Source organism: Protopterus annectens, chromosome 10.part0, assembly GCF_019279795.1.
Source record: "Protopterus annectens isolate FY-2018-M chromosome 10.part0, PAN1.0, whole genome shotgun sequence".
In the NCBI taxonomy this organism is placed as follows: Eukaryota; Metazoa; Chordata; order Ceratodontiformes; family Protopteridae; genus Protopterus; species Protopterus annectens.
The window spans coordinates 1,036,535,781-1,036,560,038 of record NC_056744.1 but is presented as its reverse complement, the minus strand read 5'-3'; the positions used below and the strand labels follow the sequence as shown (position 1 = coordinate 1,036,560,038).

The 24,258-nt window shown below is 39.5% G+C and overlaps 1 protein-coding gene across 2 annotated transcripts in view; it reads left to right on the top strand.

Annotated features, from left to right (window-relative positions):
• Positions 1 to 24,258, top strand: part of LOC122813471 (serine/threonine-protein kinase TNNI3K) — a 2,121,983-nt gene that overhangs the window by 1,697,893 nt on the left and 399,832 nt on the right. Inside the window, exon 22 of one of the 2 annotated variants that reach the window (XM_044085805.1) lies at positions 15,017 to 15,076. The exons of the other annotated variant lie outside the window; for it this stretch is intronic. Coding sequence (XP_043941740.1) covers positions 15,017 to 15,076 — 60 coding nt within the window. The remainder of the gene's footprint in view (positions 1 to 15,016; positions 15,077 to 24,258) is intronic. 2 annotated transcript variants of the gene reach the window in all.

Here is a 24,258-nt window from a genome sequence, read left to right as displayed (position 1 = left end):
TCTGGACATTTGAGAGCTATGCTACCAGGACTTTGGCTTCATGTATGGGCTTTGGAAAGGGTTGATTCTAGGGTACTTTTCCATTATCAGGGCAACAAGCAAAATGTCCACTTGATGTGAAGTCCCTGCTGCTTATTTTTTCTGGAGTTTAACTTTGTGTTCTTCCTCACACTAGTATTCATCTTCTGGCAACTCATCAGTGGTGACTTGATTCCTCGGTTCTGCTTTGAGTTTTGGCGTGGTTGCCACCGTTTTACTGATGTTTCCTCACAACACAACACCGCTTAATTTCGGATGGTTTTGTGCTTTTCATTCTGGATTTGTTATCAGACTGTTACTGATTTGCGGCCAAGTCACTGCCGCTTATACAGACAGCTGTAGAAATATCCCCTGTAAATTCATAAATAGTGTGTGAATGACTGACGTTATTTTGTGAAAAAGTAAGAACTCCTCTTTCCAACCATCAGCTGATTTGTAATGGTCAGCGTGTTAAGATTTGTAATGCTGGGAGGCGTATCTGTCAATGTGCAGACACTGAGAATGGGGAGATCTGAAGTCAGTCCTGTTTCTGGGGTTTCAGAATAATTGCCTTTGGGATCCCTTTTCTTACTAAACTGTGTGAGTTTATTCCCTTACCAATCAGCTGACAGTCAGGAAGAGGAGCACTTCCTTACTTTTTTCAGAAAGTAACGTTATTCACCCCCTATTAATGAATTAACAGGGTATTTTTCTACAGTGCTACGGCGCATGCACAGCCCAAAAGTGAGCCGTGGTAAAAAAGGTGGAAAGCCCAACAATTATTGGTTAAGAAAAATGGGAATTGGTACAAGGAAAGGGCTTCATATGACAAAGGTTGGGCTTTTCGGAAATCATCCTCACTCTCTTAGCTGGCAGGAAAGATCTGAAGGGCTTCATGCTCAAACTTGTATTTTAGTTGGCTCATCTGGAGCTGCTTAATAGTTGGGTGTGTGGCAGGTGCTCTGAAGCTCTGTAACCTGGCTGACTGTTATATCCTTGGCAGGATATTACCCATATAGCTAAGGCCCCTACAGCAGTAATCATTCAAACATCTACTGCTCTGGTAAGTTCAGCTTACACAACTGTACTTTTTTGTTCTTGCTGTCAGTTTGCCAAAGTGCTGCATGTCCCTAATATGTGTGTTTTATTACATTGTTTAGTTTGACTGCATCATTGGCACTGGATCCTTTTGCCAATGCACTGTTATGCATCACATCAATTTGAAAGGTATGGGTTCATATTAACTGATGTTTTTCTTTCTCCTCCACCCACCTCCATCCCAGTCCATCCTTATCTCCCACCTTTCATTCTCACCACTGCTTGATGCCCTCTTCATCTCTGCCCCTAACCTTTTCAAACCTTTAGCACACCAGACGCATGTCCACAAAGGGCTAAAAAAAAATAAAAATCACCTTTCTGTTGTAATAGATTGAATGCCAGTTGTCAGAGATCAACATCAGTAGTAATATATAACAACATAGAAAAGACAACTTTCATTTAATGACAAAGATGGAGAAAAATCCTTTGAATGTGCTAAGATCTTGGCACCTGTCTTACAACTGAGATGGCATTGGTATGCATCACCAAGCAGTACTGAAATAAGGTGAAGTGCGTAGTTTCACTGTAACAGCTTCCTTGGCTCCTTGTACTCATAAAGTGAGGTGTGCATTGTCTACACTAAGTGGAGGGTTTTAATCCTCTTGTGTTACAACATGCATTTTTCAGTCATCAGCACTGTTCTAACATACCTCTGTAATGTAATCCAACCAGGGAAAACAGTGTTGAGAGCACTACAGATCAGCAGATGGCAGCAGAGTGTGAGATATTATAGCTTTTAACTATTTGTTCACATTAAAACTTCTTTTGAATTCTTTACATATCCCTTATTAAAACCCACACAAATTAAAGTTGATACTATAATTGACTAGGAATATTTTTTATGTATTTTTATTATTTTTAAACATAGTGTATTGGATCCCTGTCATATGATAGAAACTTCATTTGACTGAAACTCATTTGACTGAGATCATAAGACTAAAATTAAAAAAAATTAAAAAAACTTAAAAGTCACTTCACTGAAACCCATAAGACTGAAGCCCACAATACTCAATTTCAACATTCTAAATTTTAAAGTGGACCATATAAAACCAGACTAGGTGAGGGGCTATGCCCCCACACCCCAAATGTGGGGGGATGTGCCCCCACACCCCCCTAACTATATATATTAACTCCAGGATCACACTATAGTGGGGAAAAGAGCATAGTAGTGGCAGCATGTAGACTACTGTAAGGTACGTGAAAGGTATATGCCCTTTTCCCCACTGTAGTGTAATCCTGGAGTTAGTATATATAGTTGTGGGGGTGTGGGGGGCATAGCCTACCTACCTAGTCTGGTTTTATATAGTACAGTTTACAATTTAGTATGCTGAAATTCACTATTATGGTTTCAGTCTTAAGGGTTTCAGTCAAGTAACTTTTCAGTCTTTTGAAATTTCAGTCTTATGGTTTCAGTCAAATGCATTTCAGTCAAATGTGGTTTCTATCATATGATAGGGATCCAGTACATTATACAAAAGTTCATATGCCTGTATATACCATATTTAAGAAATTAGAATAAATAATTACTTAAGGGAAGTTACGTTTATTAGCCAGTGAAATTAATGGTATAAAAGGAGGGATTGATATTAGGGCATTCACTTTTCTGAGGAAGTCTCAGATGAAAAAATGCACTGAATTAAGTTAAGCATTTAGTGTTCAGTGTGTTATTTTTGGTTTTCATGTGGATTGGTGTCATTCATTAAATATTTTTTGATTTCTAAGTTTGTATCCCTTGGAGTCCTTTCTCTGCACCTCTAACTGTGTTGAATTACGCTGTTTTAAGAAGTTGGCACTGAAGTGCTCTCAGCACTGTTTTCCCTGGTTGAATTCATTAGTTTATTTTTATGGAAAATCAAGAGGTGGCAGATATTCCCGATACAGAGCTCAACCAAACGAATATAGCGATTTTGCTGATGAGAAAAGACATTAATACATTAATGCGTGAATTAACCCAACTTGTGCACATGCTTTCACAAAATTCCAACAATGCGAAGAGTCAGCAGAGTTTGTTCTGGCTGCCTGGCAACCAGGACAACCTTCACAACAAGCTTAGCTGTGAACCAGAAGTAGTTAGATCCATGAGGTGAGTCAATATCTTGTAGAAGGAAAACAGATTTATTACCCAAAGTGTTTCGTTCACCGGAGGAGGGAAGCTCTACTAACATTCAATCCAAATATACTAAGGAAGGAGTTAGACCAAAGGACAAATGACTGCCAAAGGAAAAAGGTGACTTTAATAATACTAATAATAAATCTAAAACATGCGACTCTGTTAATTCGGACAACAAGGATGATAATGTACACAATAATGATACTACTAAAAGAGAATGGTCGAACTGGCTGCATAATAATAAATATTCTTTCATTGAGCAAATCAATGAGAGTAGTGAAGCCAGAACGTATCAAGATAATATTAATGTAGTATATGACTTAATGTTTAAATATAAATCTTTGCAGTGTGATAATTGGTATTTGAAAGAGTGCCTGCAAGCTAAAATAGTACCGAAGGGTTTAAGAGTGTACAGGTACCCTAAAAATGTTAAAGAAGGTACTGTGTTTCATATGGAGTTACTTAGTATTTTCGATAAATGTTGGTTTGCCATAATGGAGGCTATAATTAAAAACAACAAAAGGGATAGGGAAAAATGTTTATGAACAAATGGTTAAAGTTAATGAAAGGATTACTAAAGATTTAATGCATTATGTAGAAGAAGAAAGAAGCAAATATTTTGAAATTAAAAATAAAATAGATAGTAAAATTAACTATCTAGTTAGAAGGAAGAGTAAAAAGTTTGCTAGAGATGTGGAGAAGTACAAAGAGGGCAGAAGCTATCTCAAGCCCAAGTCTTATTTTGTACAAGCGAGGGGGAATAGATTAGAAGATACAAGGGATAGATCAATAGAAAGAGTGACTATTGATAGAAATTATGAGCATGAGAGTAGAAATCACAGAGAAGAAGTCCATTTGAGGTTGGACAACCCTTTAGAGTATCCCCCTTTAAGGAGGTCCGAGAGAATCAGAAATCAGTCAGTAAATTATTATTCGCACAAATATTACGCAGGGAGAAATCAGAGCTAGGTAACCATAGGGAGAACTTCAAGCAACAAATAAGTAATTTCTTTAGTTATGTTAGGAACCTGGGTGGGAATTCCCAGATATGCTCAGAATTAGTCCAAAATGACAAAAAATACACCGAACCCACAGACATTGCCAACATCCTAGCTGACAGGTTCAGCGCAAACTCCCCCCCCCACCAAAAGGGCTAATATCTATCCCAGCAGAGTGCTGCCCCCCTGACATCTCAGATGCTCAGGTAAGAGCTGCCCTCTCCAAAGCAAGAAACACAGCATCAATGGGACCAGACGGTGTCCCGGGCTGCGTCCTACATGAACTCCAAGAAGAGCTAAACCCAACCCTAAAACTACTGTTCAATCTCAACCTTACTACAGGATATGTACCCAAAGAGTGGCGTACAGCAACAGTGGTTCCTCTCCACAAAGGTGGTGCCTCAACGGATACTGGAAACTATCGCCCCATAAGTCTCACTAGCTTGGTCTGCAAAGCTATGGAAAGGATCATCATGGACCTTATAAATAAAGATATTGGGGACCTACAGACACTGGATCCTACCCAGTTCAGCTTTGTTAAGGGCAGATCCTGCCTCTTAAACCTGGTCGATTTCTTTGAAACAGTCACCAAGGCCATTGACAAGGGGAAGGTGGTCCACACAGCCTACCTGGACCTCACAAAAGCCTTCGATACAATACCCCACTCGGGCATTATAGATAAGCTCACCAGCTTAAATATAAACCCCTATGTCAGTAGATGGGTTGCAAACTGGCTCAAGGACAGAACCCACATGTTAGAATAGCTGGAGCCATGTCAGACTCCAAACCAGTTACAAGTGGCGTCCCACAAGGCTCAGTCCTGGGACCTCTCTTGTTAGGTATATATTTCTCGGAGGTACAGGCCAACATGGAAGGACTGTGGCTGACCAAGTTCGCAGATGACTGCCAACTGGGCGCCATAATAGACTCTCCAGCCGACACAAGCATCCTCCAAAAGGGCCTCATAGAAACAAACAACTGGTGCCAGAGCCATGGCCTCAAGCTAAATGCCAAAAAGTGTATAGTCATCCCCTTTGGCAAAAACAAAGTGCCCACAAATTACCACATAGGTGGTAATCCATTAAGTACAGAAGAAGTAATTAGGGACCTGGGGACCCAAGTTCATAGCAATCTCTCATTTGACAACCACGTGGCCAAAGTGGTTAGAAAAACATTTTATATAGCCCACCTAATCATGAAGGGATTCACATCTAGATCAGGGGAGGTCATCGTGCCTCTTTACTCATCCCTCATCAGGCCCATAATTGAGTACAATGCCCCTTTTGGGATGTACCTTACCAGACACCTGCAGCAACTGGAAAGACCCCAAAAGTACCTCACCAAGAGGATCAAGGGGCTCAAACAGATGCCGTATGCTGCCCGGTTAAAGAAACTCCAGCTCTACTCAGTGGCATACCACCTGCTCAGAGGCGATCTGTGCCTGACGTATAAAGCCATGTCCAACCCGGAATTAATGGACATGCTGCAACTCATAAAATCCAAATCCCATCGAGCTATGTGCTCGAGGGACTTAAACCTCAGCACTGAAATAAATAGGACATGCTGGAGGGACAGATTCATAACCCAGAGGCTCCCTTCACTCTGGAATAAAATCCCAGTCCAGGTTAGGCAGAGTCCCTCATTGACTCTCTTCAAGAGGAATCTTGATGAGTGGATGGGAGATTGTAGGTTTACCCCGGGTATCACTTCTGTGTCACTGTTAGACAGAGGCACAGTATACTAACCTCGAAAAAGGGCATAGCAAAATTAATTTAAAATGGGTGGCGAAAGCCATACACACTCTGGCTAGGCTTATAAATGCCCTAGGGCAGATAGCCTAGTATGAACCTATGAACCTATGAACCTATGAACCTATGATGGTGTAATTGTGAAACTAAAGTTCATATTGTTGTATATACTGCATTTAAGAAATTAGAATAAATAATTACTTAAGGGAAGTTATGTTTATTAGTTAATGAAATTAATGGTATAAAAGGAGGGATTGTTAATAGGGCATTCACTTTTTTGAGGAAGTCTCAGTGCAAACGAGATGAAAAAACATGCTGAATTAAGTTAAGCATTTAGTGTTCAGTGTGTTATTTGTGGTTTTTATGTGGACTGGTGTCATTCATTAAATATTTTTGGATTTCTAAGTGTGCATCCCCAAGAGACCTTTCTCTGCACCTCTAACTATTTTAAATACCTCTGTAATGTGCTTTTCAAAAAATGTTCCTATGAGTGCTTGGTCCATTGTGTTCCAATGTTATATTTTTAGTCTTCCATACAGATCCATTATTTCCCTGACCACTTCAGTATAAGTTCTTTCCTGATTTCACTTGAGAATGAACTTGCTTGCAGAGTGACAGCTAAACAGGCAGGGGCTGAAATCCTTTGAGATCTACTTTTATCAATCTGCAAACAAATTAGTATCATATGCTAATGATTTACCACTTCAACATTAAATAAGATAAACATCCTAGGTGTATGTGATAATGTCCATGGCTCAGTTGACTCACTTTCTAGACTAATTTATTTCTGGATTTGACTGACATTGCTGAGCTAGGAAGTTGAGAGAAATGGGCTCCTGTTCCACCACCCTTCTGCTCATTAAATATTTGCTCACCTTGTGTTGTACTCTCTGCTTGCTTCCGTTTTTCATAATTTTTGTATGCTCCCATTTCCAGCCTATATGGTCCAAAAATAGACTGACACAGCACACGCATGCCAAGATTGGGCATATAATTAAAATCAACCTTCTGTGGTCGTACACTGAGGAACAGTTGCCAGAGAGCAAAGTAGATCGCCATATATGATCACAGAGAAATGGCACTCCATGTCCTATAACAGAAATGAAGAAAAGTTCTTGTACTGCACTAATCAGTCATGTAAATCAGCTAAGCCTCACTGCACATACCCATAGAAAATAAAGAAAAGCTACTGCTGTTATTCAAACTCCTTTGATGGCTCATACTAATGCAATCATTATTACTGTGTCATTGCACTGGTTGGGGTCTTCAAATCCCATGCAGGTTGTATGTTGTTTTACAACTGTTTGGTTTGCATTCTGTACGCCTCTGTGATATGTGTGTTTTATAACCCATTTTATACTGAGTGCTGGAGTTGCTTCCCTTGGTAATATACTGTTAGGGCAGCATTCAGTGGGAATGTGATAGGTTTAATTCCCTCGAGGGCTATCTTTCACTTGCTGCCATTAGTATGCATATGAGCTACATTTCCTTGATATGTATGTTATTATCACCCCTCCTGCTATGACTGCTGCAGTGGCTGCCCTTGCTAAAGCAGTGTTCTGAAAGCATTTAGTAAGAAAGTCATGGTTTCATTTCCCTTAAATCCTTTCTTTCTTTTGTTGCCATCAGCCTACACATGTACTGCATTTCTCCTATATGTGCATTTTATGACCCATTTTACTCTGACTGCAGCAGTGGCTTCCCTTGCCAGGCAGTTGTGGACATACTGGCATATGGGCTGAACTTATAGAGCGACTCTCCTCAGGGGAACCATTTTTTCCTCTTTTCAATGACATTAATAGTATACTACAGATCATCTGCTCACACTCTGATGTCATCAGGACTAATGCGTCATGTTATTTACCTTGTTCAACCTCTTTTGCCTAGGTTTCACATTTGTTTTATTTCTTTATTGACGTTTGTTTACTGGGAAAGTCCAACTGGGTCTGGGGTACCCATTTTCAGCAGAGACCAAGGGAAGAAAGCTCCAGTTGCTTAACGTTTATATATAGCAGTAGTTACAGATACAATAAAAGTTCCATGTATGTACACATAACATAGAAAAATAATGAAAGATTTGAGTTGAGAAAGAAAAATAAAAAATAAATATTACGATCATGCTTTGGAACATGAGCTGATCCATTTTATGCTTAGATATTCTTTAAATGCATGCTTAAAGGCAAGATGATTAGAGATTAGTCCAAAATTAGTAGGACAGCTGTTCCAGGCTTTTGCTAGTGAAAATGAGCAAAGACTTTTGCCATTGAATTATTGAGTTTGTGCAACTTAAGACACTGTTTGTCTTCAGATTGTAATGATCTAGTGGTATTGTAAGATTGGAAAAGAGGAAGTAAGGCAGGGCTGACAGTGGATTTGTAAACTAGATTGTGATCAATAATAAACTGTAGATTGGAAGCTCAAGTCAATTAAGGAAAAGTAGAGGAATACAATGATGGGGACAGTGTGTGGAATCCGCAGCAAATTTTGCTATTTTGTTGTAAAAAGATTTGAGTCTATATTTGAGTGAGATTCGGAGATTGGTGAGAATAGTTGCTCCATAAAGATGGGAAGGTAAGAGGATGATATTGGGTAGTATGTATTCAATCTGTTTATATTCTATCTGTTTATTTAGATAGTATTTATGCCTATACAGCATGCCTAATTTTTGCTGTGTTTTTTATAATGTCTTGAATGCAGAGATCAAATTTTTAGATTATCATCAAATTATTACTCCAAGGAGTTTGGTGAATTGGATAACTTCTATTTCTATATTACTGAAGAACTAGATTTTAAAGTCAGATTTATGTTTTATGACAAGTTTTGGGTGCAAATTGAAGTTTTTTTTTTTTTTTTTTTGGGGGGGGGGGGGTTGAGTAATGACAGAGCATCATTTAACTATGTTTCCAGAGATAAGAGGGTGACTTGTGTTATTGGTTGTAAATGGGGAAGGTTCTGTGAGGAGTAAATAGTGGAATCATCTGCATATTGAATTAAAGAGCTTTTGTGAGTTGAGTTATGAAGGTTGTTTATAAAGGTGTTGAAAAATAATGGTCCAAGTACAGAGCCTTGAGGAACACGAGTGGTGGTTCAAAGGAAAGATGATAGTAAACCTAGCCATTTTACAGATTGTTGCCTATTTGTTAGAAAGCTGGAAAAAACAATTGATTGCACAGAAAGAAGAGACCAGTGTTGGACAAATGATATAGAAGTTTTGAGTGGGAGACAGTACCAAAGGCTTTGGATATCAGTAAATAAAGAAGAGGCAAAATTACCAGTGCCACTAGCTTTACTTACAGTGTCTATGAATGATAACAGAGCTGTTGTCATGCTATTAGCTGGTCTAAAGCCATACTGAATAGAAGTGAACAGATCATTTTGCAGAAGGTACTTAATGAGTTGCTGATACATGTATTTCTGTAGTATTTCAAACAGAGGCAATAAGATAGCAATAGGTCAGAAGTTGGTAATCTTGATACAGTTACTTCCTTTATGTAATGGAATGATGTATAACTGTTTCTATAATGTAGGAACTTATGACTTGCTGATGGACTGATTGATGAAAATGTGACTGGATAGGCTATGGCATCATATGTTAAGTTTGATGTTTTTTGGGGGAGACGCTGCCTGCCGAGGATGAGCCTGGCTTCAATTTATGTAATACTTTTTGATAAGAGTAATAGAGACTGGTTTTAGAAATAGTTTTGGAGAACAGAAGTGAGACTGAGAAGTGGTAGTTGTTGAATGAGAAGTTAGAGGTGAGTTAGGAGAAAATCCAAGTGAATGAAAGTTATATTGATATTATTTGGGAAATCTTGATTTGTTTGGCTATGTGGATTAGAATTTTATAGAGTATAAATTAGCAATGCTATCAATAAAATAGTTATTAAAGATAGTGGCAGTTTGAATAGGATATTTATCTGGGGATGGGATGGGATGGTTTTACTCTTGGTTTCTTGGTTAAGTATAGAGATAATGGTTGACCAGAATTTCTTAAGGTTATTTTGTTGATTGAGTGAAGCCTATTATAGAAGTCTTTTTTGTCTTTTATTTCTTGATTTTTCACCTGATTCTGAAGGAACCTGAAGTTTCATGGGCTGAGAGTTGTTTTGTTCTTTATCCATTCTTTCTATGCTTTATTTCTATTTGTCAATTAGGTGTTTGGTTACATCTTCAACATACGTATATTCATCAACATACACATATTGTCATAACACTTTGTTTGATTTGCTTTTCCAGTAATTGTTTTGTTTCACACCTCCCCTCACACCTTTTTCTATCTATCTCTCTTGATTCTGTTGCTCTAGTATAACCTCTGTTCCACCCTCAGCCATCAGTGGTGCTTTCTCTTCTATTGCATATTTCCCTCTCGCTCGCTCTCTCTCTCTCTCTCTAAATATATATATATGTGTGTGTGTGTGTGTGTGTGTGTGTGTGTGTGTGTGTGTGTGTGTGTGTGTATAATATATATATATATATATATATATATATATGCGTGTGTGTTTTATATATATATATATATATATATATATATATATATATATATATATATATGTGTGTGTGTGTGTGTGTGTGTATGTATAAATATATATATATATATATATATATATATGTGTGTGTGTGTGTATATATATATATATATATATATATATATATATATATATATGTGTGTGTGTGTGTGTGTGTGTGTGTGTGTGTGTGTGTGTGTGTGTGTGTGTGTATGTGTGTGTGTGTGTGTGTGTGTGTGTGTGTGTGTGTGTGTGTGTGTGTGTGTGTGTGTGTGTGTGTGTTTTGTGCTATACAGGAGATCAACATTCTAAACCTGTGAGTGTGTACCTGCATCGACTACTAGAGGTGCTCATGCAACATCACTGTTTTCTGCAGCTGCTCATACCTCAATGGCTGCATGTTGACCCTCTGTGATTTAGCCACAGGTCTGTTCTGCAGCTGTAATGACAAGCTTTTTATTGTGCACACTGGCCTGGTCATGTGTATATATATGTATATTAAGCTTTGGGCTCACACTAGCTTGGTTGTGATCATGGGTGCAATGTTCAGGAATCCCATGTATATGTAATGATGATGTACAATGTCCATTGGGAATGGCTGTAGCCCCACTATCCCTCCCAGCCCTGCAATATATGTACAGCTGAAGGAAATTGTGGTTTTGGTTGGGAAATTTTGTGACAGGAGGTATAGAAGTGATGTGTTTCTGAATGCTGTCACTAATACTTCTTGCCATTGTAATAAGGATCACAGCATCCTGCATATTTTTAAGTAACTTTGAGGGTGAAGTGCATTAAATGCAGAAGAGAAAATGATACAATTTTCATATGATTAAGTAAAATAGTGACTGTAGTCACGCATTATGCACCACTTTATAGTGAAAGTATTTACTAGTAGTGTTATTACAAAATGCCTGTTTTCTCTGTTCTAACTGTAATTTCATACATCTCTACAACAAAGTGCTTCAGTTTTTATTGTCATGAAATTATAATAATGAAGTATCACTGAAGGAAAGATTTTCTGTCAAAAAGCATTTTAGTAAGTATAAGATACATTTTTTATGATTTTAAGATGGACAAGACACATTTTTTATGAAAGTACATCTAAAATGTCATAATTTTTGAAATTATCTTTACTTTGATAAATATAAAAAACAATAGCTGCAGAAGATTATATCATAAATAATTTATGCACTCCCAGAGTGCCTCTCAAAAGTTTTGCTATGTCTCTTAACTATTGACGTTTTCAACATTGTCTCGTACTATATTGCAAAGCATTATAGCATACCTTTCTATAGCCTAAAGGTATGGATTCTCAATTATAGAATATTTGCCATGAAGCATTTAACTTCAGCAATTTGCCAACGTCTGGTAAACAAACTGATTTTGAAACATTCTGAACTCACAGAATAAAAGGCCTTTTTTGACAGCTCAAAATTAAGTTTATTATTTATTTAACGGGAAAGTCTGACTGGGACAAAGCCCATTTTCAGCAGATGCATGGGGAGAAACGCTACAGTCGCATATCTTTGAAATGTGGGAGGAAACCCACACAAATGCAGGGAGGACATGCAGACTCTGCACAGAATGCACCCTACCCAAGAATGGAACCAGAGAACCTCTTGCTGTGAGGAGACTATGCGACACCTGCGTATAGCTATAAAAATAGGTAGCTGAATGTTCTGCTTTGTAAAATTAAATGTATAGGGAGTATTTTCCACTGTCAACAAATGCACAGTTATTTTAAAAGCATGAGCAGTGTGTCACGATATGCTCATGTAAATAATGAAAGCATGCTAATAGCAGAACATTTTAAATTGTTTGGCTGGGATGTATTTTTCTTTGCTAAAGACAGAAGCTACATTGCTGACAGAGGATACATACCATGCTTTCAGTCAGTGTCTGAGATGGAAAGGATCCCAGAACATGAAAATGTATTATTCCTGAGATTATATGGTAGAGGGGTCCTCCTGTCAATAAACTGGCAAACAATGTTCCAGCAACAGAAATCTCAGCAGTAAGAGACAAAAAACATGCGTCAGTGAGCAGGGCCTCAGACTGCAACAGTCGTCAAGAAGCAGAGGTAGTGCAATACAAGGACACTTGCAGTGGTGGAGGAGCGATAAAAAGTGAAAACACACTAAACTTTGAGCTGAAGCAATGCTTTGTGTGTGAACAGAAAGGGCAGTAATACATAGAAAGGACATAAGGTAGGGAGGTGCAGGGGCTGATCATCAAGGCAGTAAGGAAGATAGGAAATGTCTATGAGGATGGAAGCAGAGGATCATTAGGGTAGAAGGGAGCATGGAAGAGAGAAGTATTAGGCTATGTGAGAGTAATTAGGCTGGAATGTAATACTTTATATTGTAACCAATGCATTTGTCTGTGGTTGAGAATAAGCTGGCTCAACACGTATTTGTTCCCATTTCTAAAACCTGCTGTTCTAGATTACAGCCAAGCCAAAATGAAAACACCTATGCACGAAGCTGAGTTTTGTATAAAAATAGGCATTATTAGCACATAAGGAGTAAATGATTTACTTAATACTGGGCATTAATTGATAAAAATGAACCTGCTGTACAGCATGAAAGTCAGAAAAAACATCAAATTACTTACAGTAGTTCCTGGCAGTATGGTAAGGCATGCAGTATGCCAATTAGTCAATGTCCAGTCTTAAAGTCTTTGGATCCTCTGAGGGGACTGTGGAATAGTTCTGCATTCTCTCTCCACTCTGTCTTTGGGAGATCCAGAACTGATGATGATTCCTTGCAGTTGATCTTGGCTCCACTTATGGACTTAAGTGTAATTCAGTAGCAGGGAGTCTGGCACACTACACTTTCCCTCACTGAAAATGACTGTACCTTTTTTTGGATTTGCTGGTCCCAGAGTTAGCAGGATGCAATATCACAGTCTTTGGTTTCTTTTCCAGAGTGTAGAAAGCTATGTCACTCCTTCAGCGGGGCCTTTTTAGTGTGTTTGTGTTTGTCAGCTGGCAGCAAACAGCCTTCCAAGTATGACTGGAATATGAAGCTGAATATATGAAAAGCAGAAGTCTGACTTTAATCACTGAAAGTCTCTGGTTCATATCATTCAAGTGCCCAGATTTTTGCAGAATAATCAGATTTTTGCCTCATATTGTTGGTCTGTTCTTCATAATAATTGTGGCTTTCTAGAAAATCAATGAGGATTGAGTTCACTAAATAATGACAGACATTTGAGTTTCAGACTTCATATCCTTCAGAAAAATCAATACAAAAACAAACCTTTTATTCTAAAAACATACTAAGTTTATTAGAGCAATATTTAAAATTAGTCCCAATTTTTGAGCTATTGTCTTCACTTTATTTTTGGCTTTGCCCAGAGTTCTAAGAGGTTGAGAGCTAAGCTCTGACTGACTGCTTCAATGTCTGACGGAAAAAAAAAATTCAAAATGACTTACAATGACAAACGGAGCTCAGATCCCCTGCAATATATATTTTTTTCAGGACAAAGAGGGTTTTGTAATTTTCTTTTTTCTCTCTCTGCAGTTGATGAAATCCGGTCTTTGTCTGAGCTGTTTATCTTACCACAATACATTGTCTGTTTGATTAACAACACATCCATAAATAGGAGGGAATTGCAGAGATCAATTTTTCACATCCTGTAAGTTTCGCACTCCTTTCTGAACTCTTGACACCTTAATATCCAAAACCCAGAATGGTATATAGCTTCATGTATTAGCTCAGAGTTTCATGAGTCGATGGCATCTTTTGGTCTGTGATGAAGGCAAACATTCAGTTTAGTTGCTAGGCATAGTCTAGCTGCAGATGTTCTAGCAGATGTGTTTCAGGCTCATGTTGCTTCTTTGTTTCTGAACATTCCAGACACCTCTTTACTAGGAAAATATACCTTAACTGCATGCCTTTTGTTGAAGCCAGGACAGATCTTTAAAACGGTATGGCTTCATGCTCTGTATTTTCAGTATTTTTATTACATGGCATCATATGATATGGTAGGAAAACAGCAAGATTAAATAATACGCAGCTATATATGAAGGCAGAATTAATAAATGCAATCAAGCCATAGTAACACAGGCATCATGCAAGCAATCCTTACTGGCATCAAAAACAATAATAGATGTAGCAATAAAAATAATAATAATGATAACCATGACTAACAATATCAGTAATACATGGATTTATTTCCCTTTTCATTTAAAAGGATTATTCCTATAGTGGAATGCACACAATAAATCCTATGGACATCCCAGTAGTTAAGGGTATTCACTAACAACAGTGGCACCACATTTTCCTTTGTGCTACTTCACTTGTAAACAGGTTTCAGATTGGCCACTTCTGTTCCAAGTCGTAGTGCTTCTTTCCATAGATGCCTCACTTCTCGTGCCTAGCTCAGCAAAGATAAGGTAATTATCATCTAATTATTAGAAGCCTTGCATCTGATAGATAATATATAGTGTAACTCGTACTACTGTTTATGTGGACGGGCTTATTTTACTGGACCACTAGTAATAAAGTAATGTCATTTCCTCTGTTCATTTTACAGGAAAGACCAGTATTTTCTGAAGTGGTTGCCAAGCTGGAAGAATGTCTGTGTAACATTGAGGTAATTTCATGTTAAATACTGAAATGTTAAGTGTACTATGACACCATCTTGACGGTTACTATCTTTTAGCATCTCTTTGCATTAGCAGATTTCTCTATGAGAATCAGAAACAAACAACAAGTACACAAGAAATTTAATGTATTTGAAAAATAACAATTTCATATATAATGGGGACTAACAGTTACTTCCAATAAACATACATCTGTATGATAATGATAGCTTTGTGTCTCAAAAGTGAAATATAAGAGGTTCCTAATTGGATCTCATCTTCAATTGAGACCTTAAGCCTGGCAGTTTATCATAGAAGGTTAAGGCCATGAGCTGTTAACAAGCAGTCCTATAGTCCATGGTTCGAGTTTTTCAACCTACTTTTGCTAACTGTGTAAATATGACAAAGTCATTCAACCAGATAAAACTCTCAGGTCATCCCTGAAAAGAAGATTATGCCTAGCAGGTTTGCCAAGTTAACAAATTAATACAAAAAAAAGGTTTTGACTGTGTACAGGCACTTAAAACCTGGTTTTGTAATATATATCTTAGTCCATAACTTACAGGACATTTGAAAAGAAGGGTTTGTATCAGAAAAAGCTTTTGTCAGCTCATTTAAGCAATGCTGTTATGTTTGTGTTAGATTGTTATCCTCTTCCAGCATCTCTCCATATGCTGCTCTGTGAAAGATTAAGAAAATCACTAGTTGATAAATGTGTGGAGAAGGTATTAAATGAGCATTGCTCTAGCAGTGCCATCTCTCAATGTGTGATATCATGCATCTCAACCTGCAGATATTTAAAATAAAGTAATAACAGATGCAGGACCGAAAAATAAACTAAAAACCAAACAAACAGTCCAGGCAACGCTTTCACCCTGACAACCAACTGTCAGGGTGAAAGCATTTGTGGTGAACTTTTAAATTAAACATTTGTATTGACTGATACCTGCTGCTGCCTGGACCGTTTGTTTGGTTTTTAGATATTTAAAATAGAAATAAGTCCCTTGAAAAGCAGGTACATGAAGCAAAAAATCTGAACATCTAATTAGCATAAAGTCTGAATACTGAATAATACATAAAACTTCCTGCTTCCAATAGGAATGTGGAATACTAATCAGAAATACATCTAAAAAACAGAGTGACAAAAATGAATACTAATCAGAAATACATCTAAAAAAGAGAGAGTGACAAAGATAGGAAAATAGAAGCACATTATCAAAGAGACAGTGTGTATGCCGTGGTGGTGCAGTGGTTAGCGTTGTCGCCTCACATCAAGTGGTTCTCCCCTTCGATTCTCAGCTGGAGCGCCTTCTGTGTGGAGTCTGCATGTCCTCCCTGCAGTCGAGGGACGTTAAAGACATGCAGGTAGGTGCGTGCATGAATGGGTGTGCCTTCTTTGAAGGTTGGGCATTGGGCTGGCAACTTAGCACTGTAAAAATCCACTGCTAATCATTAGGGGATCGGAGTTCCTTTGTGGCAACCCCTAACCGGGAAAAGCCGAAAGACACAAACAATCAAAGAGACAATGTAAAATCTGTAGACTTTATTGAACTAGATAAAATTTTACCGTACAAGATTATTTATTTTTGCTTCAGAAAAAGGGAAATGTAAGAAGTTGGAATTATTTCTTTAAGTTATTGTTGCCAGTAATATATTAATCACTTAATGCAGTTTTCTATGCATAAGACAACTTCAAAAATCACATGTGATGGGGGGGTTCAGAAAATTGTGTGAAGGGGAAAACCAAGCCTGAAAACAGGAATGTTTTTTCAAAATAGGGACATTTGAGAGATCTTTGTGATATTCTAATCTGTACAGAGCAGTTACTCACTAAAGCAACATTAGAAGAGACTTGACAGTAATATTACCTTTTCTGCTTCTAACTAAACCGTAAAAATTAAGAACAAAATATAATTCATTTCAAACATACGTGTATGACTATGTCTTTGGGGTACTCATTTATAGAGAAATCCATGACTTGAATTTAATCAGGTGCAGTAAAAAACTGCACCAACATATTAAAGTTCTACATCATAACATTTCATGAATTCACAAGACCTGCTCTACATGTTTCTTGTGCTAATTAATATTTGCTTGTCTAAGAGTTACTTCGAATATTAAAAAGATTAGGTTGTTAGTAGCAAGCAATTATTCATTGTTTCATTTAGTAGCTCAACTCTGTGGAAGAGATGTATACAATTCTGACTACAACCTACAAATCTAAACTCTGTGTAGGAGCTCAGGTGGTAAAGAAGCCAGATGAGGGAGGGAGGGAGCGAGAGAGCGAGGGAGGAAGGGAATGGCTGATGCTGGCTCTCCCATCCTTGGGGGATGAACTGGTGTTTCCGGTAGATGTTTCAATTTGCAACACCAATTGGAAGCTTACTGACATGACTAACATTGCGCAGACTGTAGAAAGTGGACTTGATATTCCAAGCTAATAACAGTAGACCTCAAGCTGCATGTAGATGGATCTCACACACACACACACACACACACACACACACACACATACACACACACACACACACACACACACACACACACACACACACACACACCTTTGAAGGATACAGGAGACCCTCAGAATGACATGTGTCCCTATCAACCACCAAGAGGTTTGTTTAGGGCCATATAGAAAAAATGCCCACATGGTCTGCATCTCAGTTAGATGGGTGATGAGAATGCTAATTAATTCCCTAACATGGGAATAATTAATGTCTCGTCCTTAAACATGAGTGGCCCTGGTCTGAGGAGGGGGGGTTTGAAATGAGACCAACAGGCTGTTAGGGTGTGGGCATCCATTGCCCCCTCGATGATGTACACATGTATGATGCAGCCAGGTGCACATACTCCTCTATGTCATCATATATAGTAGTCCTCTCTGTTTAGCACTTGCCCACATTGCTGGCCCTCTGGGGTACAAGGTACTGAAATACTGGGAGTGCTAAGGCTCATGGGAGATAGGCTGATGATTAGCAAGGATGGGGGAAAAGCACACAGGACAATATTAAATGCAGTCAGTGGACTGTTTAAAATATTTAAGTAACAGAACATAAAATCAGAGAAAGTTGAAAAACACCTGTTTTAAGTATTCATTTAGAGATCCTTGCATCATACCTTATAAACCTGCTGTCTTTCAATGTTTTGTCATTCATTCCCATATTCCTGTCAGAATACCAGCAATTTGTAGTTGTGGGAAGTATGCATTCATCAAAAATCTGTTTCCGACAGACTTGACTGTACACTTCCATTTGAAAAATATGCATTACATGTAAATGCAGCTAAAAAGATATGTGTATTAATAACACCTAAAGTCACAGCATTTATGTGTACGAGTGTGTTGGTATGAAAACTCGACAACAGTACTAAGATTTCCTTTACGTTGATCAACACTGAAGCAGAAGCACTGTGATTAAGTTGATTTGCATGTTAGTGGGTGTAAGTAAGTACATTTATGATATAACTGATAGGTTCATAGGTTCATAGGTTCATACTAGGCTATCTGCCCTGGGGCAATTATAAGCCTAGCCCGATTCAGTATGGCTTACGCCACCCCTTGATTTGAGTATACTGTGCCCTTTTTTAAGGTTTAGTTTACTGTGCCTCTGTCTAATAGTGACACAGGAATAATCCCTGGGACAAACCTACGATCCCCCATCCACTTATCGAGATTCTTCTTGAAGAGATTCAGTGAGGTGCTCTGCCTCACATGAACTGGAATTCTATTCCAGAGCGAAGGGAGCCTCTGGGTTATGAACCTGTCCCTCCAGCAAGTTCTATTTATTTCTGTGCTGAGGTTCAAGTCCCTCGAGCGTGTGGCTCTAAGGGATTTAGATTTACTGAGGTGGAGCATGTCCATTAATTCTGGATTTGACATAGCTTTGTATGTCAGGCATAGATCGCCTCAAGTAGGCGGTATGCAACTGAGTAGAGCTGGAGTTTTTAACCGAGCAGTATATGGCATCTGTTTGAGACCCTTGATCCTCTTGGTGAGATACTTTTGGGGTCTTTCTAATTGCTGCAGGTGTCGGGTAAGGTACATCCCAAAAGGGGCATTGTATTCTATGATGGGCCTGATGAGGGATGAATAAAGGGCACGATTACCTCTCTTGATCTAGATGTGAAGCCCTTCGTGATGAGGTGGGCTATGTAGAAGGTCTTTCTAACCACTTTGGCAATGTGGTTTTCAAAGGAGAGATTGCTATCAACTTGGGTCCCCAGGTCTCTAATAACTTTCTCTGTACTTAATGGGTTTCCGCCTATGTGGTAATTTGTGGGCACATTGTTTTTGCCAAAGGGTATGACTATACATTTTTTGGCATTTAGCTTTAAACCATGGCACTGGCACCAGTTATCTGTCTCTGTGAGACCTTTTTGAAGGATGTTTGTGTCAGCTGGAGAGTTGATTATGGCGCCCAGTTTGCAGTCGTCTGCGAACTTGGTGAGCCATAGTCCTCCCACGTTTGCCTGTACCTCGGAAAAGTATGTACCGAACAAGAGTGGTCCCAGGACAGAACCCTGTGGGACACCACTTGTGACCGGTTTTGAGTCTGACATGGCTCCAGAAACTCTCACTCTGTGGGTTCTGTCTTTGAGCCAGTTTGCGACCCATCTTGTGACATAGGGGTTTATATTTAAGCTGGATAGCTTATCTATGATGCCCGAGTGGGGTATTGTGTCAAATGCCTTTGCAAGGTCCAGATAGGCTGTGTGGACTACCTTTCCTTCATCTATGGCTTTGGTGACTGTTTCAAAGAAGTCAACCAGGTTCAAAAGGCAGGATCTGCCCTTGACAAAGCCGAACTGGGTAGGATCTAGTGTCTGTAGGTCCCCAATGTCTTTGTTTATGAGCTCCATGATGATCCTCTCCATAGCCTTGCAAACTAAGCTAGTCAGGCTTATGGGGCGATAGTTTCCAGGGTCCGTAGATGCTCCACCTTTGTGGAGTGGGACCACTGTTGCTGTACGCCATTCTGTGGGCACATATCCTGTAGTGAGGCTGAGATTGTATAGCTGTTTTATTTGAGGGATTAGTTCCTCTTGTAGTTCATGTAAGACGCAACCTGGGACGCCATCTGGTCCCATGGAAGCAGTGTTTTTGCTTTGGAGAGGGCAGCCTTCACCTGAGCATCTGAGATGTTTGGGAGGCAGCCCTCTGCCGGGATAGATATTTGCTCTTTTGGGGGGAGGGGGTGGAGAAGTTCGCACTGCACCTGTCTGCCAGGATATTGGCGATGTCTGTGGGTTCAGTGTATTTTTTGTCGTTTAGAATCAACTCAGAACAAGTCTGGGAGTTGCATCCCAAGTTTCTAACATAACTGAAAAAAGCCTTATGATTGTCTTTGGTGTCCTGTGCAATTTTTCTCTCGAAGCTGGCCTTGGAGGATTTTATGAGGGATTGTAATTTTTTGCTAGTACTGATCAGAGATGCCTTCCCTATTAGGGATTTTGCTCTATCATGTAGTAGCTTCCTCCTTCTGTTGTACAGTTTATTTATGGCAGGGTCCACCAGACTGGACGCCTGCCTTTGGATGATTGGGTCTTGGTTTTGTTTGGGATAGCATGATCCATGCATTCCTGGAGATGTCTGTAGAATGCATTTATATAGGATTCTGCAGTTTGGGCTGTAGTTTCCACTGGCCCTGTGGCCTTGAAGGATTCCACTTCAGTTTTGAGAAGTGAGAAGTTCGCTTTTGAGAAGTTTTCACTGTGGTTTTCTGGGCTGGGGTGGGGTCGGGATGTGGACATCCAGTGAAATTAATTTATGGTCTGATCTTACCAATGAGGGATATACTTCTGGTGTGGAGCATAGAGTCCCCATGTTGGTAATGATCAGGTCTAGTATGTTGTCCCCTCTTGTGGGAGTGGTGACTAGTTGTTCCATAGCATTTGAGTTTATAATTTCCAGGAATCTTTGGGCTAAGGTGCTGGGGCTTGAGTAGTGCTTCCAGTCAATGTTTGGGTAGTTGAAGTCGCCCAATATAATGGTGTTCGGAGAGATCTTCATGTTCTCCAATGTTTTCAGGAAAGCCGAATGGGATTCCTGACTTTGAGAGGGTGGTCTGTAGGATGCTATAAACTGAAAAGCAGTCTTGCCCACTGTGAGTTGCACATGGATGGTCTCCGATACTTCGTGCAATGCCACTAACCTGTAGGTGTGGATATCCTTGATAAATATGGAAACTCCCCCTCCTTTTGTGGTTCGGTCCGGGTTTTGGAGACGAAAAGCATGATATGAGGTATAGCCTGGTAGTGCTGGGGTGCTCTCTGGAGCCTTGAACCAGGTTTCTGTCACTGCACAGATATCGATGTTCTCCATACTGAGGAGAGCTTCGAGTGCGTGCATCTTGAGGTTAAGACTTCTGGCATTTAGCAGCATTACCCTTAGTTTCTTGTTCCTTGTGCTCTCTATGGGGGTGGGTTTGACTTTTGAGCCTTGCCTAAAAAAGGCACTATGGGGTGGCAAGAGCCTTTGCCAATATCCGAAAGCCCAGTGGTGACAGGTGCAAGCCGTCCCTAGCGAAGCAACGTGGCTTGTCGAGCATGTCATCCCAGGCTGACAGACACTGGATCCCCTTTGAATGACACCAAAATTTTAGCCAATTGTTAAAATTGATAATTTTGTCTTTGTACTGTGGCATCATTCTAGGTGAGGGTAAGATGCTGCTCAAGGTCAGGGTCATACCAGCCTGGGCTACATGATCAGAGAGCTCCTCTATGTCCCTTTTCATGTAGTCCAGGGAGGTACGTCTCAGGTCATTCACACCAGCATGTACAATGACTGAGTCATATTTGTATTTGCTTTGGAGTGACCTGAGTGCTTGCGTTATGTGGCGGATCCTAGCGCCTGACAGGCAGCTCACTGTGACCTTCTCTTTATTCAGCCTGGTGAGCGGGACGTCAGTGTGTCTGACAATAGAGTCACCTATAACAAGAGTATCAGGTGTGTTATTCAGCCTTAAGGGCTGTGGCTGCTTGGCACACTGACTTTGTGGGTTATGTGTTGTGTGTGTTTTGTTTTGAGGTAGCGTTTGCTTGGATGTCTGCTTTGGAGGTCTCTGTTGCTTAGGTAGATTTTTATTTAGAGCCTCCGAGTATGTTTTGTGTATTTATGTGTTTGGTTCGCTGATGTGGTGGGACTATGTGATACTGGAATTGTGTTGTGTGAGGTTACCTTCTCCTCCTGACTGGTTACACCAGTTTTGAGATGAGAGAGCTCAGCCTCCAGTTTGGCTAAATAGTTGCATCTCTCACATATATTTGAACCTGTTTGGAGGAGGAGAGGGTTGTCCGTGTACATGAGACAGTTGTAACATTGCCTCAAAATTCCCAGATTCACCAGCTGGACTGGAGAGGAAACCATTGACTGACCTTTGGACATGCTAGAGTAATAGGGAAACTGAATTTAAGATGGACCAATAGAGGACAGGGTGATCGTAGAGATTATAAGAGTAAGTAGTGCTTATGGTTTAATAGTGCTAACTTGTAGGATTACTTAATTGGACCAGTGAAGGGCCTTAGAATGAGAATATGGTGTTTAACTTGAGAGGTAGAGCAGTTCTAAGGGAAAAAGTGAAGAGCAGACTTTGTGGAGCCAGGAATAGTTTAAACCCAATTAGGCGGCACTGCCCGTTGTTGCGCTATGCTCAAAAACGCATAAAGTTAATTGGTGAGTTGGGAACTATGGTGGTATAGGAGCACCAGTTTACCTACTAAACTTGTAAGCTTTTCTAAACTGACACTAAAATGAAGGATTATTATTCAGAAACATGCAAGTGAATACGTACAGAAAGGCAAAGACAGAGAACAATACCTATGCAATTAATCCATTTTCAAAGTACACTAAACATACTATTTACTATAATAAAAATGATTTGGGGGCATACAGGCATTCCAAGTATTAACTTTGTACCATTTCATTTTGGTCACTATGGTCACCACCACAGTCTGTGAAAAGCAGAGTTGTGTTAATCATAACTGAATAGCAGAAAGCTACTATTTCAAAATTCTATAAATAATCAAAGGCAATGAAAGTTTCAAAATCAGATGATAACTGAGTAGCAATTTTACCACAGACAGCCCTTTCTCTTTTGGGAAAATGTCATCCCCACTAATTATTACATTGATAACAACCTACTAAGCATGCAGTCTGTCGTGAGGGACTTAGGCACCCAGGTTGATAGCAACCTGACTTTTGACCACCACATTCCCTCCCTTGTATGGAAGGCTTTCTACATGGCCCACCTCATAAATAAGGGTATTTCATCCAGGAACAAGGAGGCCATAACATCCCTGTACTCCTCCCTTATCAGACCCATTATCGAGTACAATACCCCCTTCAGCATGTATGTTGCCAAGCACATGCAACAGTTGGAGAGACAACAGAAGTTCCTGACCAGAAAAATCCAGGGTCTCAAACACCTATCCTATACAGATAAGCTAAAAGCCTTGTCCCTCTACTCAGTCTCATACAGACTTCTCAGAGGTGACCTGTGTCTGGCATACAAGGCCATTTCAGACCCAGCCTTGATTAAGATGCTGCATATCCGTAAGACAAACTCCACTCATGCAAGCCGCATGCAAGGCCTTAACCGGGTCTGTGACATTAATATAACTTATTGGCAGGATAGATTTGTGTCCCAAAGACTCCCCCATCTGTGGAATAGACTCCCTCTCCATGTCAAGAAGAGTACCTCTCTAGCCCTGTTTAAGAGGAACCTGGACGACTGGATGGGAAACAGAAAATATACCCCTGGGATCCCACCTGTGTCCCTGCTGGACAGGGGAAACAGGTTCTGACTTTGAGGGAACATGGGCGAAATTTTTGGTTAGGCTTATAAGGACCTCCGGGCCAATAGCCTAGTATCATCCTATGAACCTATGAACCCTTGTTATGTTATATAGAATGATTTCATCAAGGTCTTCTTTTCTTCTCTGATTTAAGATTTTGTTATCCTTTAACACTGTGACATAAACTATCTGTGTAGATCCCCAGTGCTATGAGATGGTTACTATTCATTTAATGCATATTTGCCATTACTGGGATGTATTATAAATTTCAAACAACAAAATGATGTGTCCAGAACCATAGCTGAATCTGTTTATAGGAAAATAAATTAAAACATCAAGCTTTCATTACATCATTGTCATTTTTTAAGTAATTAAACTCCTCTAAGAAGCCATTGTTTAA